Source organism: Pangasianodon hypophthalmus, chromosome 29, assembly GCF_027358585.1.
Source record: "Pangasianodon hypophthalmus isolate fPanHyp1 chromosome 29, fPanHyp1.pri, whole genome shotgun sequence".
Lineage (NCBI taxonomy): Eukaryota > Metazoa > Chordata > Actinopteri > Siluriformes > Pangasiidae > Pangasianodon > Pangasianodon hypophthalmus.
Genome location: NC_069738.1, coordinates 2,961,726 through 2,981,363, shown reverse-complemented (window position 1 = coordinate 2,981,363; position 19,638 = coordinate 2,961,726). Strand labels below are relative to the sequence as shown.

At 39.7% G+C, this 19,638-nt stretch overlaps 1 protein-coding gene across 4 annotated transcripts in view; it reads right to left on the bottom strand.

Annotated features, from left to right (window-relative positions):
* LOC113523957 (RNA binding protein fox-1 homolog 3) overlaps nt 1-19,638 on the bottom strand; it is a 201,556-nt gene that overhangs the window by 153,647 nt on the left and 28,271 nt on the right. For all 4 annotated transcript variants that reach the window (XM_034301418.2, XM_034301415.2, XM_034301417.2 and 1 more), the window contains exon 2: nt 7,018-7,115. In XM_034301418.2, the coding sequence (XP_034157309.1) occupies nt 7,018-7,039 (22 nt within the window). In that variant the 5' untranslated portion in view covers nt 7,040-7,115. The remainder of the gene's footprint in view (nt 1-7,017; nt 7,116-19,638) is intronic.

Genomic DNA, 19,638 nt, shown 5'->3' with positions numbered 1-19,638 from the left:
GTTTTGTATGCCATGACTGTATATTCCCCAGGTTGCTATAATTCCAGATCCCTATGTTCTCAAAATCCTACATTCCCAGGTCCATATGCTTCCAGGGCCCTATATTTCCAACAGACTCTGTTCTCAAAGTCTTATGTTTCAAGAGCGCTATATTCCCAGGGAGATAAGGGTACTCTTAGGTAACTCTTATATAACCCTGTGCATTCAGTCCCGTGTTACTTCAGTCCTAGACTAGCATCTACGTCTCAGTTATATGTACAAATGTGTGTGTGTGTATATACTTGTGCACACTGAGTGTTTGCATGCACACACGTGCGCAAGAGCGCAAGAGAATTTTCATTGTGCCCAGAAGTTGTTTAATTGTATCAGGAAGGTGGAGTTCTTCTGTACTGCGTATGATCATCAGTATATGTCAACTTTGCTAGAAAGTCTTCTGATCAGTGTTTAATGATGAACAAACAATTGTTCCTTTCATTTTAACTCGTATCTTCTCCTTTGATCAGTCTTTGTCTACTCCTGGATCCTATGCTGTACTGAATGCAAGATGACCCTGTAAACAGATACTTGGTGTTTACTCGGGAGTTACTCAGGTGTTTACTGGGCTATAACGCCTTTCTCCAAGCCATCAGCATGCCTTCCGATTTCAATGAAACAACTTCTGGGCTCACTGAAATCTGTGTGTATGATAACACACACACACATACTCACTCACTCACTCACTCTCTCTCTCTCTCTCTCTCTCTCTCTCTCTTTCTCATCCTTATATACATTTCTTCCTGTGTAGTACAGTAGAGTGTGTGAGTGTGTGTGTGTGTGTGTGTGTGTGGGTGAAAAGTGTAATTAAAATGGGTTTAAAGGGAGAGAAGTAGAAAGAATGAATATGGACTGAGCTGTAGTTCAGTAGATAAGATTAGTGTGTGTGTGAGTTTAGACAGTGTAATGAGCCTAGCAGAACCTCCATATCACTCTGCTGGGCTTTATGAGTGACTGCACGCACACACACACACACACACACACACACACACAGCGGAAAATCCCCCCTGCTGTTAAGCCTGCTGGGGAACACCTGGGTTGGTGTCACTATGGTGTGTGTGTGTGTGAAGTGAAACAGTAGAAGGCGGTCTCTGTTCCTCCCCGCTGTTAATCTGCTGTAAATGAACACACTTGTTGTGCAGTGGTGTGCGAATAAACACATTTATCACTTTCTGCACGTCCCCCCATTTGCATAATACACACATGCGCACCCACACACACCCACACACACACAAGCCCTAGATACATGACAGAGTGCACAATACTGAAGACACAGAACCAGCAGTGCACACTGCTCAGAGGTAAGTGCCCCCATACACTCATTAGTATTTGGCCTGATTTATCTACAAAACAACATCTGATATTTCTATTTGAGATGTTAAATAATGCCATGTAGTGTCTTCTAGGTGGCTCAGGGAGTACAGTTGCCAAATCGCAGTGCCAGGGTCCCCAGCCTGATACTGAGCTGTATCTGGTTGGAGTTTCTCATGTTCTCTCCTTGTCCCTGCAGGTTGCTGGTAGATGGATTGGATACACTAAATGACCCGTAAGTGTACAGGAGCGTGGGTGATGCCCCACCCACGTATGATGTCCCATACAGTGTGTATGCCTTCCTCACACACAGTTTTCCCATGATAAACTCCTGATCCACCTTTTGGTTGGTGTCCATGCAAATTTATGTGGATTCTGGATTTAGATATAATAATAATAATAATAATAATAATAATAATAATAATAGGGGGGCACAATGGCTTAGTGATTAGCACCGTTGCCTCGCATCTCATCTGTGGGTTCGAATCCCACCTCCGCCCCGTGTGTGCGGAGTTTGCTTCTTCTCCCCATGCTTTGGGAGTTTCCTCCGGGTACTCCAGTTTCCTCCCCCAGTCCAAAGACATGCGTCGTAGGCTTACTGGCATTTCCAAATTGTCCATAGTGTCTGAATGTCATTGTGCCCTGTGATGGGCTGGCATCCTGTCCAGGGTGTCCCCCACCTTGTGCCCTGAGTTCCCTGGGATAGGCTCCAGGCCCCCCGCCCCAGGACCCCGTGTAGGATAAGCAGTATGGAAAATGGATGGATAATACTAAGAAGAAATAAAATGCCCAGAAATACAGTTTATTAAATTGGTAAGTGGCCAAAGAAAAAAAAATTGATTCATGATCCACTTGACTGCTTAATTTTTCCGCCTCTGGATAGTTTTGTGCGGTGCAGGGTGTCAGTTTCTGACAGTCGTACCAGAATCTGAGAACATGCAACTTTCCTCGAATTGTGGAAATTTGCTATTTTTCTTGAAATGTGGAAATGAGCTTGGTTTTGTTTACACAAAGAATGTCTTTGTAGAAACAGTTCTATTGATGTTGTGCCCCAAAATTCAAAATGTTATATGCATTCTCTCTCTCTCTCTCTCTCTCTCTCTCTCTCTGATTGCTGACACAGGCAGCCCTGGAGAGCCACAGCAGGATTTATGGTCTCTATAATGGGCGTTTCACAGCAAATGCCTCCGTCAGCACTCTCTCTCTCCTTTTCTCTTTCCTCCACTGCAGAGAAAGAATCAGGGTCTGTGTGTCTACATGTGAGTGTGTATATGTGCAAAGTAAGGCCTCTTTCGAGTGAGCACAAGGAAAAACACCACAAAAGGAGAGATATGATATGAAAAAGAATTACAGCTTCAAAGAGGTCAGCACATCTTAAAATGCTCTTTAAAAACTGTCAACCCTGTATTGGTTGTACATCTACTTTAATAAAGCAAAAAAAATAAATAAATAAAAAGCAGCATAGAAACAGGGATGAAGGCCATAGCCCCATCCCATCCGCATGTGGCTTTCCCCAAATACTGTCCTGTACATGTTTTAGACTATGTTTGTACTTCATTAGATGGAGATGAGGCTGTATTTCCTATCACTGCATCTGTACGTGATAGAATATTGTTAGCACTCAGTCAGACATTAAACACAATCACAGTTTATCATCTTTAAATAAGAGGTCCATCTCAGATTTATGACACAAAAATCTCTGCAGTCAGTGGTGTTCTGTTCAGACTAGGCTTTACTAAGTGTAAAGATATAACAAGTTAAAAGATATCTAATAAAATATCCTAAGGTTTGCTGTTGTTCTTTTTCACTGTTTCGGTTTTTACTCCACAATTTCTTGTAGCACAAATTAACAAGTAAAAAACCAAACTATATTAAAGCCCAAATCTAAAGACCTAGAATATGTTCATATTCTCCACATAACCAGGATGTGTCTGTAGTAGTAGATCATCTGCGTAACCCTGATGTGTCTGTAGTAGTAGATCATTAGCGTAACCCTGATGTGTCTGTAGTAGTAGATCATTAGCGTAACCCTGATGTGTGTAGTAGTAGATCATTTGCGTAACCCTGATGGGTGTAGTAGATGATCCAGATGCGTAATCCTGATGTGTCTGTAGTAGTAGATCATTTGTGTAACCCTGATGTGTCTGTAGTAGTAGATGGTCTGCATAACCCTGATGTGTCTGTAGTAGTAGATCATTTGCGTAACCCTGATGTGTCTGTAGTAGTAGATCATTAGCGTAACCCTGATGTGTGTAGTAGTAGATCATTTGCGTAACCCTGATGGGTGTAGTAGATGATCCAGATGCGTAATCCTGATGTGTCTGTAGTAGTAGATCATTTGTGTAACCCTGATGTGTCTGTAGTAGTAGATGGTCTGCATAACCCTGATGTGTCTGTAGTAGTAGATCATTTGTGTAACCCGGATGTGTCTGTACTAGTAGATCATTTGCGTAACCGTGATGTGTCTGTAGTAGTAGATGATCTGCATAACCCTGATGTGTCTGTAGTAGTAGATCATTTGCGTAACCCTGATGTGTCTGTAGTAGTAGATCATTTGTGTAACCCTGATGTGTCTGTAGTAGTAGATGATCTGCATAACCCTGATGTGTCTGTAGTAGTAGATGATCTGCATAACCCTGATGTGTCTGTAGTAGTAGATCATTTGCGTAACCCTGATGTGTCTGTAGTAGTAGATCATTTGCGTAACCCTGATGTGTCTGTAGTAGTAGCTGATCTGCATAACCCTGATGTGTCTGTAGTAGTAGATCATTTGCGTAACCCTGATGTGTCTGTAGTAGTAGATCATTTGCGTAACCCTGATGTGTGTAGTAGTAGATCATTTGCGTAACCCTGATATGTGTAGTAGATGATCCAGATGCGTAACCCTGATGTGTCTGTAGTAGTAGATCATTTGTGTAACCCTGATGTGTCTGTAGTAGTAGATCATTTGTGTAACCCGGATGTGTCTGTAGTAGTAGATCATCTGCGTAACCCTGATGTGTCTGTAGTAGTAGATCATCTGCGTAACCCTGATGTGTCTGTAGTAGTAGATTATCTGCGTAACACTGATGTGTCTGTAGTAGTAGATCATCTGCACAACCCTGATGTGTCTGTAATAGTAGATGATCTGCATAACCCTGATGTGTCTGTAGTAGTAGATCATCTGCACAACCCTGATGTGTCTGTAGTAGTAGATGATCTGCATAACCCTGATGTGTCTGTAGTAGTAGATCATTTGTGTAACCCTGATGTGTCTGTAGTAGTAGATGATCTGCATAACCCTGATGTGTCTGTAGTACTAGATGATCTGCATAACCCTGATGTGTCTATAGTACTAGATCATTTGTGTAACCCTGATGTGTCTGTAGTAGTAGATGATCTGCATAACACTGATGTGTCTATAGTACTAGATCATCAGCACAACCCTGATGTGTCTGTAGTAGTAGATTATTTGTGTAACCCTGATGTGTCCGTAGTAGTAGATGATCTGCATAACCCTGATGTGTCTGTAGTACTAGATGATCTGCATAACCCTGATGTGTCTATAGTACTAGATCATTAGCGTAACCCTGATGTGTCTGTAGTACTAGATCATTTGTGTAACCCTGATGTGTCTGTAGTAGTAGATGATCTGCATAACACTGATGTGTCTGTAGTAGTAGATCATTAGCGTAACCCAGATGTGTCTGTAGTAGTAGATTATTTGCATAACCCTGATGGGTGTAGTAGATGATCCAGATGCATAGCCCTGATGTGTCTGTAGTAGTAGATCATTTGTGTAACCCTGATGTGTCTGTAGTAGTAGATCATTAGCGTAACCCTGATGTGTCTGTAGTAGTAGATCATTAGCGTAACCCTGATGTGTCTGTAGTAGTAGATTATTTGCATAACCCTGATGTGTCTGTAGTAGTAGATGATCTGCGTAACCCTGATGTGTCTGTAGTAGTAGATGATCTGCGTAACCCTGATGTGTCTCTAGTAGTAGATGATCTGCATAACCCTGATGTGTCTGTAGTAGTAGCTGATCTGCATAACCCTGATGTGTCTGTAGTAGTAGATCATTAGAGTAACCCTGATGTGTCTGTAGTAGTAGATGATCTGCACAACCCTGATGTGTCTGTAGTAGTAGATCATCTGCACAACCCTGATGTGTCTGTAGTAGTAGATGATCTGCATAACCCTGATGTGTCTGTAGTAGTAGATGATCTGCATAACCCTGATGTGTGTAGTAGTAGATCATTTGCATAACCCTGATGTGTGTAGTAGATGATCCAGATGCGTAACCCTGATGTGTCTGTAGTAGTAGATCATTTGTGTAACCCTGATGTGTCTGTAGTAGTAGATCATAAGCGTAACCCTGATGTGTCTGTAGTAGTAGATGATCTGCATAACCCTGATGTGTCTGTAGTAGTAGATGATCTGCATAATCCTGATGTGTCTGTAGTAGTAGATTATCTGCGTAACCCTGATGTGTCTGTAGTAGTAGATCATCTGCACAAACCTGATGTGTCTGTAGTAGTAGATTATCTGCGTAACACTGATGTGTCTGTAGTAGTAGATTATCTGCGTAACACTGATGTGTCTGTAGTAGTAGATTATCTGCGTAACCCTGATGTGTCTCTAGTAGTAGATGATCTGCATAATCCTGATGTGTCTGTAGTACTAAATCATTTGCGTAACCCTGATGTGTCTGTAGTAGTAGATGATCTGCATAATCCTGATGTGTCTGTAGTAGTAGATTATCTGCGTAACCCTGATGTGTCTGTAGTAGTAGATCATCTGCACAAACCTGATGTGTCTGTAGTAGTAGATTATCTGCGTAACACTGATGTGTCTGTAGTAGTAGATTATCTGCGTAACACTGATGTGTCTGTAGTAGTAGATTATCTGCGTAACCCTGATGTGTCTCTAGTAGTAGATGATCTGCATAATCCTGATGTGTCTGTAGTACTAAATCATTTGCGTAACCCGGATGTGTCTGTAGTAGTTGATCATCTGCATAATCCTGATGTGTCTATAGTAATTGTAGATTGTCCGCATAACCACACTGTGTGTAGCAGTAGTAATAGTAGTAGTAGTAGTAGATGATCTGCATAACCCTGATGCGTGTGTAGTAATTGTACATTGTTCACATAACTACAATGTGTGTTGTTGTAGTAGTAGTAGTAGATCATCCGCATAACCCTGATGTGTGTGTAGTAATTGTAGATTGTTCACATAACTATGATGGCTGTAGTAGTAGTAGTAGTAGATCATCTGCATAAGCCTGAAGTGTGTGTAGTAGTAGTAGATTGTCTGGTGTGTGTGTGTGTGAATTGTGTGTGTGAAAAAGTTAGAAAGAAAGAGACAGACGGAAAGAAAGATGGTCTTTGGGGAGTAAGCATATTCCTCTCCTTAATGCGCAACTGCAGAGATCCATCAATCTTAGAGAAAACATGCAACATTAACTTCACACACACACACACACACACACACACACACACACACACACATCTTATAAAAGCATCAATCAACTGTCTGTCCTTTTGTCTGTCTGCCTGTCTGTCTCAAGAATTTCTTTGGTCTCTCTCTCTCTCTCTCGCTCTCATACACACACACACCCATGCCACCCCAACACCCCCCTCCACCTCCACACATGCACTCACACTCTCATACACACACAGTGTGACTGACCTGGCCAGATGGGAGTCTCCATGTACAGCAGGCCAATCCAGTGAAGAGTCACTCACTGTTTCCACACACACTCACACATACATGCACTGCTCTTGGTCCTGTAACACACACACACATACAAACACACACAGGCAGAGAGAGAGAGAGAGAGAGAGAGAGAGAGAGAGAGAGAGAGAGAGCGCAAAGATTATTAAAATGTCCTTTGGTTAAGCTTCCCTATTCTACAAATGAGCACACACATCTCACACACAAACTCATTATTTCGCAGTGATACCAGTGATATAGGTGGTGCAACGAACGGGTAGAGATCTGGGATAGCGTGATTAGCACATTAACACTCTGTAATGATGTGTAAAATTTAGCTTAAATCATTGTGTGAACATTAACACACCTTACTGCTAAGTTGCCTATTAAATTGAATAAAATATTTGAATTAAAATGCCTGTGATGTTTATTTGAAGTTTATTTTATATAGCACCTTTCTCAGACCCAAGGTGACTTTACACAATAAAACATATACGCATAAAACAACATGAAGAAAACACATACATACTATACATAAATACTATATATATATTATAACCACACAGAAATATTTGAAGGGTGTGGCTTTAATTACATATATGTCCCATATGTCATGCTCAAAGACACTGATATCTGTCCAACTCAAAGATACACCCATCCACCCACTCAAGCACACGCCCCTTTCTCCCACTTCCACTCATAGGGACACTCATCTGTGTGTGTGTACTTCTCATGCATATAATAATATGCAGATATACACATATAGTCTGGTTAGGACCCAAACTTGTTATATTTATATAATTCAGATGATTTGGCTTAGACCCAGATTTCTATGCACCTGTGTGTGTGTGTGCTGAGCTATGTTTATGAACATTTATACTTTCTGGCACACACCTAGACTCTAAACCAGTGTGTGTGTGTATTTGTGTGTGTGTGTGTGTGTGTATTGATTCCATCCCTGTGGACACACAGCAGCTGTAATGAAGTGTGTACTGGGAGCATCGGGGATCACGGCATACGCAATTAGTCATTCATCAAAAGTAATTAAAAACTGCTGCTTCTCTCGGACTGACTGGAGACACACTAATTGCTGAGACACTAAAAATTAAGCATGTGAAAGAGGCAACGAATCCACATGTGCACAATGCTGCCATAAAATGCAGCTGTGCTATCCCATAAACACATTTCTTATACTGGGGTCCATGACATAACCTGAGGGCCAGAAAGTTATTTACTGTTTTAATGATGTTACAGTGGTGAAGACTGCCATCAATTACTCTCAGTAATGAACAGGACTCAGAAGATATGTGCGAGTCCATGTTCTGGGGGAGGCAGGAGGGGAGTATTTTCAAAATCCAACAAACAAACCAAAATCAGCCAATGGTTAAACACAGAAATTCATAAACAGCTCAGACAAGGAGCAAATCCAAAGAGCAGCCATAGAACACAGCAAGCGTGAAGAAAACAATCACTAGCTACAAGGCTTGGAACTTACACAAACCCAGAGCTTGGCAAGACTTCATCATGATTGAGAAGCTGGTCTGGCTTTATATAGTCTGTAAACAGGAAGTGATTCATGGTGAAAAAGAAGTGGTTGTGTTCAGGAAGTGGTGACCTCTGCTGGCATGGAGGTGAAATGTCCGGGGTGTAAAAAAGTGTAAAATAGAGGTGTAACTCTGTGAAGTCAGTAAAAAAGTAAATGTGTGTAGTGATGTAAAGTATGTGTGAAGTAGACCTGTATTGCACCACTGTAAAGTATGTTTGGGTAGATGTATAAGCTACTGTAAAAGTAGGTGTAAAGTAGATTTGTAATGTGCTGCTGTAATTAAACGTGTAATGTGCTGCTGTAATTAGTGCGTTTGAAGTAGAAGGGAAATATGCAACTGTAAAATAGACTTTGTGTAAAATAGATTTTGTGTAGTGCTGTGCTGTAAAGGAGGTGAAGTAGGTAAATATCTAAAATAGTTGTGTGTAATGTGCTTCTATGTGTAAAGTGTGTAAAGCCAATTTGTATTGTGCTGCTGTAAAAAATGCGTAAATTAGATGAATTGTGTGCTGCTGTATAATATGTGTATAGTGTGCAATATGTGTAATTTGTTGTAATGTGTTGCTGAATATGTGTAGAACTGTATTTTATGTTGCATTTTTATTTACAGTAGGTTTTGATATGAACCAGAAGTTTCTTGAGACTTGAGTTTCTTGCATGGAACTATACATAAGCTATGCAAACAAGGATCTGTGACCATCGGAATGCTTGAGCAATAGACTACATAAGACAAATTGGGAATATGCACAAACAAATTCCAGCTCAAGATTGTGAAATACAGTTAAAAGTGTGTGTGTGTGTGTGTGTGTGTGGGTAGATTGTGGGTGACTCGTGCCTCAGATATCCCTTGTCCACAGCCCTTTCTTTAATGTCCTGTATTAATCAGGCCATTCATTAGTGTAATAGCTGTCATTTCTCAGGACTCAATGCTGTGATTCATGTGCATTAGGCAGCACGTCAGCGCAGGAGTGGAAGATTTATTACAGTGTTTGCACCAGGTAGTGTGTGGCCATATTTCATTACTCAGACTAGCTATTAAAATTCTCCAGTGATTAAAGTACGGCATAAGTGGTTGGTCATACAGAAACATACATAAACATTCATGCATAAGCACAGTATGTATAAAGTAAATGTGTAATGTGCTGCTGTAAAGTATATGTAAAATAGAGGTGTAATGTTTCCAGCTGTAAAGTATGTGTAAAGTAAATGTGTAATGTGCTGCTGTAAATTTTGGGTAGAGTAAATTTTTAATGTGCTGCTGTAAAGTATGTGTAAAGTAGCTGTTTAGTGTGGTGCTATAAAGCATGGGAAAATTAGATGTTTAATGTTCTGCTGTAAAGTTTGTATAAAGTCGAGGTGTAATATGCAAAGTAGATGCGTAGTGCAGTGCTGTAAAGTATGTGTAAAGTAAATGTTTAATGTGCTGCTATAAAGTTTGTGTAAAGTAGCTGTGAAAAGTAGACGTTTAATGCGGTGCTATAAAGTATGTGCAAATTAGATGTTTATTTTGCTGCTGTAAAGTATGTGTAAAGTAGATGTGCAATGTGTTGCTGTAAAGTATGTGTAAATTAGCTATGTAGTGCTGTGCTGTAAAGTATGTGTGAAATAGATGTATAATGCACTGTTTTAAAATATGCATACAGTAGATGTGTAGTGTGGTGCTGTAAAGTATGTGAAAATGAGATGTTTAATGTTTTGCTGTAAAGTAGATGTGTAAAGTAGAGGTGTAATGTGCAGCTGTAAAGTATGTGTAAAATAGAGGTGTAATGTACTGTTGTGAATTATGCACAAAGTAGATATGTAGTGAGGTGCTGTAAATTATGTGTAAAGCAGATGTTTAATGTGTTGCTGTGAAGTAGATGTGTAAAGTAAATGTGTAATGTGCTGCTGTAAAGTATGTGTTAAGTAGAAATGTAATGTGCAGCTGTAAAGTAAATGTAAATTAGATGATTAATGTGCTGATTTAAAGTATGTGTAAAGTAGATGCGTAGTGTGATACTGTTAAGTATGTATAAATTAGATGTTTAGAGTGCTGCTGTAAAGTATGTGTAAAGGAAATGTGTAAAGTAGATGTGTAGTGTGGTGCTGTAAAGTATATGTGTAATGCTGTTAAGTTTGTGCAAGGTAGATGTGCAGTGCAGTGCTGTAGAGTATGTTTAAAGTATATGTGTAATGCTGTTAAGTTTGTGCAAGGTAGATGCGCAGTGCAGTGCTGTAGAGTATGTGTAAAGTATAAGTGTAATGTAATGCTGTAAAGTTTGTGTAAGGTAGATGCGCAGTGCTGTGCTGTAGAGTATGTGTAAAGTGTAAGTGTAATGTAATGCTGTAAAGTTTGTGTAAGGTAGATGTGCAGTGCAGTGCTGTAGAGTATGTGTAAAGTATATGTGTAATGCTGTAAAGTTTGTGTAAGGTAGATGCGCAGTGCAGTGCTGTAGAGTATGTGTAAAGTGTAAGTGTAATGTAATGCTGTAAAGTTTGTGTAAGGTAGATGTGCAGTGCAGTGCTGTAGAGTATGTTTAAAGTATATGTGTAATGCTGTAAAGTTTGTGTAAGGTAGATGTGCAGGGCTGTGCTGTAGAGTATGTGTAAAGTGTAAGTGTAATGTAATGCTGTAAAGTTTGTGTAAGGTAGATGTGCAGTGCAGTGCTGTAGAGTATGTGTAAAGTATATGTGTAATGCTGTAAAGTTTGTGTAAGGTAGATGTGCAGTGCAGTGCTGTAGAGTATGTGTAAAGTATATGTGTAATGCTGTAAAGTTTGTGTAAGGTAGATGTGCAGTGCAGTGCTGTAGAGTATGTGTAAAGTATATGTGTAATGCTGTAAAGTTTGTGTAAGGTAGATGTGCAGTGCAGTGCTGTAGAGTATGTTTAAAGTATATGTGTAACATGCTGCTGTTGTGAAGTTTGTGTAAATGTGTAAAAATTAGATGTTTAATGAAATAAGGTATGTGTAAAGTAGATGTGTAGTGAAGAGCTGTAAAGTATGCGTAAAGTATATGTGTAATGTAATGCTGTAAAGTTTGTATAAGGTAGATGAGCAGTGTGGTGCTGTAGAGTATGTGTAAATTATATGTGTAATGTGCTGCTGTGAAGTTTGTGTAAAGTAAATGTGCAGTATGGTGTAAAATATGTGTAAAGTGTATGTGTAAGTTGACATTATTTACACTTTTTGTTGAATTTTTTATGAAAGTAGTAAGAAATGGTATGAACAGTAACCCGCCCCTAACCTTAAACGTTGCATCTGTGTTGTTACTGTGTATGATAATGTGCATTAGCTTATATATGCCATTGGCATTTGTTTCCAACAAGTCATTTGTGGCAGAATTATTCTCTTCTTGGTGGAATTCCTGCTTTTGAATGTATGTTTAAAACAATGATATCAGGTTCTCTGGCTTTTTTATACTTTGCAACACTGTGGTATGACGACCAATATAAGCTAAAGGAGAGTGTGTTATCATGAAGAACATGGAGGTGGAGATGATCTATAGAGCTTTCTCATGCCTGAGACCAAATCCCAGACATGATAAAGTGTTTTATTTGCTGAACTTTCATCAGAATCTAAATGGTTAATCTCTTTGTCTCTCCACTGTCAGAAGCTGATTAACCTTTTAATAGCTATTTACTGTACACACACTCACAGACACTACTGCTCTACTGCTCACACCTTTATCTTTAAATGTAGCTGATATTGAGAGAAAGTGAGACGATACAGGAATAAGGTTTTAAGAGGAGATGAAAAGAGAAAATTAAACTAGAAGAGAGAAAGATAAAGAATGAAAGGAAGGAAATCATACAGAAGATAGTGAGTGAGAGCATGAAAAAGAAAGAAAGAAAGAAAGAAAGAAAAGTGATTGGTGGGGGATTTTCTTCCCTTTCTCCATCATTCTTTCTTATTTTCTCTCTTTCACTTTCTTCTCTTCGCTCACTCATTCCTCTCTCTCTCTTCCTGTGTGTGTCTGTATGTGAGTGTTTGTGTGTGTGTGTGTGATGTGGATGGGAGTCGTGTGCTGTAAAGAGGGAAATATGTAAAAGTGCGGCCTGCATGGCATTTTGAGAAAGTGTTTCGTCAATGAGAATCATATTAAGATGATAAAGAACGGATTCGGGGGCCGAGCCACATCGATTGGGCCCACGCTCACTCTCCGGCGCGCTCCACGCAGACGTGTTAATGAATCAAATGCTGCAGTGTGTGTGTGTGTGTGTGTGTGTGTGTGTGTGATAAGTGAGGGAGGAGAGTCATTACGATTGTGAATCGGAGTGAGAACCATGAAGGGGAGGATGAGAAAGGGAAAGAAAGAGAGAGTATTAACTCCTTTTCTTCACTCACACCTCCGGTAAATAGGGCCTAATTAAGTGGAAACAGTGTACCAGAGCTTTTCGTCTTCATTAAGACCAGACAAGTAGGAAAGTGAAACATAATTGGGAACGGTTCCACTTTAATGGGACAAAAAAAAAGCGGTTATCGGCTGAGCGCCTGGTTCGCTGCTTCTGAATAAACTCGACATTCATGCTGTGGGAATGTAGTTACACACGATCGAACCTACAGCCACGGATCACAGATCAAATGGGTCAGGAAGGAGAAAATGTAGCTGTGATCAGCTCAAAACATGATCTGTGTACGCTATCTAGCAGATTTCCCCGACTCCTGCTGTAAAAACCCTCATTAATTATCATCATTATTATAATCAGCTTCATTTATACAGTGCCTGTGCAAGAGCTCAAGGGCACTTCTGGATGAAGAGAAATGAAGAGAGGATGAAAGGATGGAGGAAGGGATGAGAGAGTGGGATCGTAATGTGTGTTGCCCAGCAGGAGTGAGCAGTCTATAGAAAGGAAGAAAGAAATAACAAGGAGGACAAAAAGAAAAAAAGAAAGAAAGAAAGACCAAGGAGGACAACGAAAGGAAGAAAGAACAATGAGGACAGAAAGAAAGAATGAAGAGGCAGTGAGAGAAAAAAAGAAAGAAAGAAAAGATACAATGGAAAATGACAGACAGACAGACAGATAGATAGATAGATAGATAGATAGATAGATAGATAGATTAAATGAAAGAAAGAAAGAAAGAAACTGGATACTGAGACAAAGAGAGAAAGAAAAAAGAAAAGATAATGAAATTATGACAGAATCAGAAACAGAAAGAAAGAAAGAAAGAAAGAAAGAAAGACAGTCTTCACAAGAATGAAAAAAAATTGGTAAATAAGTAAATGTAGGAATGTTTATAAATATAGATTGAGTTGTAAAGATGGCGGTCGAGCTGTAGACTACACTACCACAATACACCACTAATGAATATCACAAACGTAGAATAACTGCTTCTTTTATTCATTTTCCACACACCCACAAACCCACAGTATCGTCCTCTCAACACTTCTGCTTCATCCATTTCTGCGCCACAGAAATCAATACTGTTATTTGAATCAAAGCCACAGATGCTGAATAATGTAAACGGATTAGCACAGACGCTACAAGAGCATGATGCAAATTAACAAAAGGAGTTTTCAATGATGCTCAGAAAGACTAGTACAGGTCAAGCTACAAAGCGTTATAGCCTCTCTGTGAAAATACATGTAACTTACGCACTGGATCTCCAGACAGCAAGACTCCCAGCAGCACAGGACTTTGCTATCACTTTAGCTAAAATAAGACACATCTGAGATCAGCTGTCATTATCTTGCAAGCAAATTCGACCCAAAGACTGCCCTTTCGCTGGATTACAATAACAATATGGAAAACATTTTATGCACATTTTAGTAGGTCACCAGGATATTGCAAGATGTCCAATGAAGCTAGTTTAACATAGTCACGAAGCTTTCAAACCCATATTGTACCATTTCTGCCTGCAGTGAACAGCAAATCCAAAGCCATTATGACTCATTAGACATGTGAGGGTGGCCGATGCTTTTTCCCTTTCTAATCCATAGCGCTATTAAATGTCATGACTGTCCAGGTTAACGGTTTAATTCTAAATGACATTAACCCAATCATATTTTACAGCTTCGTGGCTCTGTAGAATAATGTCAGACATTTATCAGTATGAGCTTCTGTTTAGAGCTCCATTTGCAGCATAATCTAAATCAGAGTCTCCTCTGACATATTTACCCTCTGAGAGACACTGATGAAGCCGTAAAAGCACATTACTGCATTAGTGCTTATAGGGAAGGGAATCAGTGGAGCAGTGGTATTGCAGAAACTTGAGATATGTATATATATATATATATATATATATATATATATATATGGGTTTGAGAGATCAAAAGATGAATGAGACGATAGACCAGAATTTTAGCTTTCCTGATATTTACATTTAGATGTCTTAAAAAACTTAGAACACCTCTTGCACCTTTAGCACCTTTGCTGGCAAACCACACTTTTTTTTGGTGAGCAAAAGTAATGGAACAGATAGTCTTAAAGTAAATTAAAGTCGATAAGATTTAATATTTGCCTGCAATAACTGCATCAAGCTGGCGACCCACTGACGTCACCAAACTGTCGCGTTGTTCTTTAGTGATGCTCTTCTAGGTTTGTAGTGCAGCTTCTTTCAGTCGTTGTTTGTTTTGGGGCTTCCTCTTTTCAGTCTCCTCTTCAGGAGGTGAAATGCTGCTCAGTTGGGTTAAGGTCTGGTGATTGACTCGGCCAGTCTAAAACCTTCCACTTTTTCCTCTGATGAAGTCCTTTGTTGTGTTAGCAGTGCTTTTTGGGTCGTTGTCTTGCTGCATGATGAAGTTCCTTCCAATTAGTTTGGATGCATTTCTCTGTAAATTGGCAGACAGAACGTTTCTGTAGACTTCTGAATTCATTCTGCTGCTACCATCATTAGTTCCATCATCATTAAAGATTAGTGAACCCATTCCTGAAGCAGCGATGCAAGCCCCAGCCATGACGCTACCTCCACCATGCGTGACTGATGAGGTCATATGTTTTGGATCATGAGCAGATCCTTTCATTCTCCACGCCTTGGCCTTACCATCACTTTGGTAGGGGTTAATCTTGGTTCCAGAACTTTTGTGGCTCATCTCTGTATTTCTTTTTGAATTCCATTCTTGCCTTCAGATTCTTACTGCTGATGAGTGGTTTACATCTTGTGGTATGGCCTCTATATTTCTGCACTTGAAGTCTTCTTCAAATGGTGGATTGTGATACCTTCACCCCTGCCATGTGGAGGTTGTTGCTGATGTCACTGACTGTTGATTTTCTTCACAGCTGTCACAATGTTTCTGTTATCAACTGCTGTTCGATATCTGGTTGTTAGTACACCAGTGGTTTCTTTCTTTTTCAGCACATTCCAAATTGTTGTATTGGTTATGCCCAGTGCTTGTGCAATGGCTGTGATCAATTTTTCCCTCTTTTCTCAGCTGCAAAATGGCTCCCATAGACAGCTACCGGGTCTTCATGTTGGTTTGTCCTTTTTAATAACCAATGCAGAACCCCAGGGCTCAAACTGAGAGTAGACATTCAGACCTATTAACTGTTTAAACAATCGATCTAACAGGGCACACCTGGGCAACAAGAAACACCTGTCAGTCACATGTTCCAATATTTTTTAGACATCTACAGTAGATGTAAATATCAAGAAATGAAATCTGAAATTCTGATCTATTGTCTCATATTCACCTTTTGATCTTACTCGAATGGCCAGTCAAGCCAAGAACAATCAAACCAGACAGAACACCACTCTCAATAAAGCAATCACAACATCTAAACAGCCCCACAAGTACCCGAACAGCCCAAAAAGTTCTAAAGAAACCCATCCAAATCAGCCAAAACAGATAAACAGCTCCACTAACCCCAGAACAATCTAAGTCCTAGAATAGCTCACTCAAAGCCAAACATCAGATCTGGTCAAGAATAGTCAAACCAGCCTAAGAACAGGTCAGAAGAGATAACCTAGAGAAGAGATAACTGGACATGAAGCCTGACCATACCCAAAAAAGCCTCCTTAGACCCAAATAAGACAAAGCAGAACCAGAACAGCTAAACAGCAGAAAACAGCCCAGCCAAACCCAGACTTCCCCACAAGTCCTACAATAGCCCAACCAAAGCCAAAAGTCTCATCTGATCAAACTGGACATCCAAATCAGACTCTGCATAGCTTGAAACATGGAGAGAATAACCAAAAAAAAAAATAGCCCCCCAAAATTAGCAGTCAGATCAGCCCAAGCAGAACCAGTACATGAAGAGTTTAACACTGCTTCTGTGTCTTTGAGCTCTTCTGTGATGTTTGGCCATGATGCAGAATTTCTGGAGAATAGGATGTGGGAAACAGATGAGTGCACCTGGACCCAGGTCAGCCCTCTCAGCCAGAGGACAGTCATAATACGAACAACAGAGAATGACAGATCCCATCCTACAATCTATCTGATGCATGCAGGTTGCATGTTGTGATTTTTTGGCAAGAGAAGATAAGAAAACTGAAAAGAGTGAGCAAAGAGGGAGAATTTAGTGACTACGTGACCTTTGACCCCAATTATTTCTCTCTTGCAGCACTCCCTCATTCCCTCTCTCTTTCTGCTGCCCTCTCGCTCTCTCATTATTCGGTGGGTTTGTGTGGCCTGGTCAGTGCTACAGGAGCCGTAGCTGTGCGATAGGAGGAAAAGTTCATCCTGTCTTCCTCCTGTTCTTCAGTTGGATGAAGAGTGACAGAGAGAGAGGATGGAGGGGGGTGAGGAATGATGTGTGGAGGAGAGAGACAGAGCGGAGGAGGAAGGAGGAATGGCGCAGCTCGGTGCGGAGGAGAGACGACCGCAGAGAGATCAATGCAAACCCCATCACACACACGGCCAGAACGGCTCAGTACAACACACACACACACACACACACTGATCAGTACTGCATTTCACAATCTAACTCAAACCCTGAAGGATTTACACACACCATCATTACACAGCCGTTCCATCCTGGGTGTCTATAATGTAGTGATACGTTCAACCAGAGAACATCTAACCTTCTCAAGAAAGACAGATAGAGCAATTGGCTAACATTTACAGATTCATTAGAGTCAGGGGTTGGGTTAGCGTTCATACCTTTTCCTACAATTTCGTTAATGTAAAATGTAATAAAATCCAACAGCGTAACTCAGGTTAAATCAAACTGATAATTTATCGTGGCATTAGGTTTGAAAGAGAGCCAGTGAGGATCACAGACAGAGGCAGATTGAAACAGCGCATCATTGAGAAGGACTGAGAAAGAGAGAACTGCAAATCACAGGTTTATATTAATACGCTTGTTGCTATACTTTATCCTTTCTATAGTAACAGTTCATTCACAGGGGCTTGTATGGCTAAAGCTCCACAGAAACACATTAAAAAACATGCGTAATCATTGATTTGGTAAGTAAGGAGATGTTTATTTAACATTGATGGAAGGAGTCTCCAGTGTCAGCACTTTGTAACAGTCAGAGCTAAAGCTGTAACTTTAAGCTTTCCATTATTTTATATATTGGAAATGATTTGGTGATATTGTAATAAACACACTGGGCCTCATTTGTAAATCTTTTAGTAAAGTTGTGTGTAGAAGTTTGCGTAAGCCAAACCGAACAAACATTTTACACTGGATTTATAAAAGTTTAATTTATGGCTTTGTGTTGGCTCGCTTTTTTATTTTTAGAAGCTTTAATAAATGCCATTGATGGATTGTGAAGTAATTTTCTGATTTTCTTCTTAATAAAGATGCAAGCAGGTGCAAACCCGGAGAAGAGGAATAGTTTTACTGAAGCTTCATGCACATACAGTCCACAGGTGTTGTCCCTTCAACATTCAGTCCTCGACTGCCTACATACTCACAAAGCCCTTTCTCTAAACAGCTTACTTAGGCTGCTAACTCAAGGTCACTAACTCTCCTAGACCCTGGCAAACACATTCCTGTTCACAATAGATGGATTGTATGGAGGTTTTCATGAACACATGAATCTTGAGAACTGTTTAACATGCTCCAGCAAGTCTGAAAATTACATACTATACCATGCTGATAATATGAAAAGTAAGAAGAGCTATAATGAAAAACCATAACTATTCTTAGCCAATAATACAAAAAAATGGATTTCACTAAATGTTCTCCACTTGACTTGACTTGTACTCTTAGTCCCTGACCTAGTGATCCAGCATGAGGATGTGTTTTTGATAGAGACTCCAAAGCTCTTCTATAAGCCACTCTTTATAAGGGCGTCTGCTAAACGCTGTAAATGTAATAAAAATAAGCAATTTATAACAGATGTAAAAGTAGTAATCCATGGAAATGATATGATTTGAATTCGAAGATGTCGAGGTTTACATTAGTTAGTCTTCTTATGTGTAAATTTACACACACTCAGGAGCACAAGTAGGATCCTAAGGTTTATCCAAATGTACGGGGTTTCCATGAATACCAAATTTCTTGTGTAAACGCTCATGCTAACAATTTACGAATAAATCTGCTCATATCCGGCTTGATAAATGAGACCCAATGATGGTAATAAAATTATGCTGAAATGAAAGCGTGAGAGAGAGAGAGTGAGAGAGAGAGGGAGAGAGAGAAAGCTCTTTCATAAAGACAATAATATATTCCTGTGTTAAAGGCCCACATCTTTTCAGATTCTCTCTCTCTCTCTCTCTCTCTCAGTTTTCAGTTTTCAGTTTTCACGTGCTTTATTGGCAACAAATAATTGTACATTTGTATTGCCAAAGCAAGTATAAAGGAAGGGTAATAAAATAAAAAGGAGAAATAAAATAAAAAGACAAGACAAAATAAAATAAAATATTAGATTAAAAAAATAATAGATTAAAATAAAAAAAATAGTGCTAACGATGTACATAAATTAAGGACAATTAAAGGCATTATATACAGAATAATTGAAAAAAGGATGGATAAAATTACAGAATAAAAGTGTATTTACTAATAAAGGTAAGAAAAAATATAAAGCAAGAATAATAAAGCAGAGCGATCAGATGAGTTAGAAGAGACCCGAGGGCGAGGCAGGTCACTATGGCAGGGCGAGACTAATATACAGCAGTCTTTATCTTCTCCTCGTAGGAGGGGAAGCTTTTCACTGTCTGACTGATGGTCAGATGTTTGGTTTTGG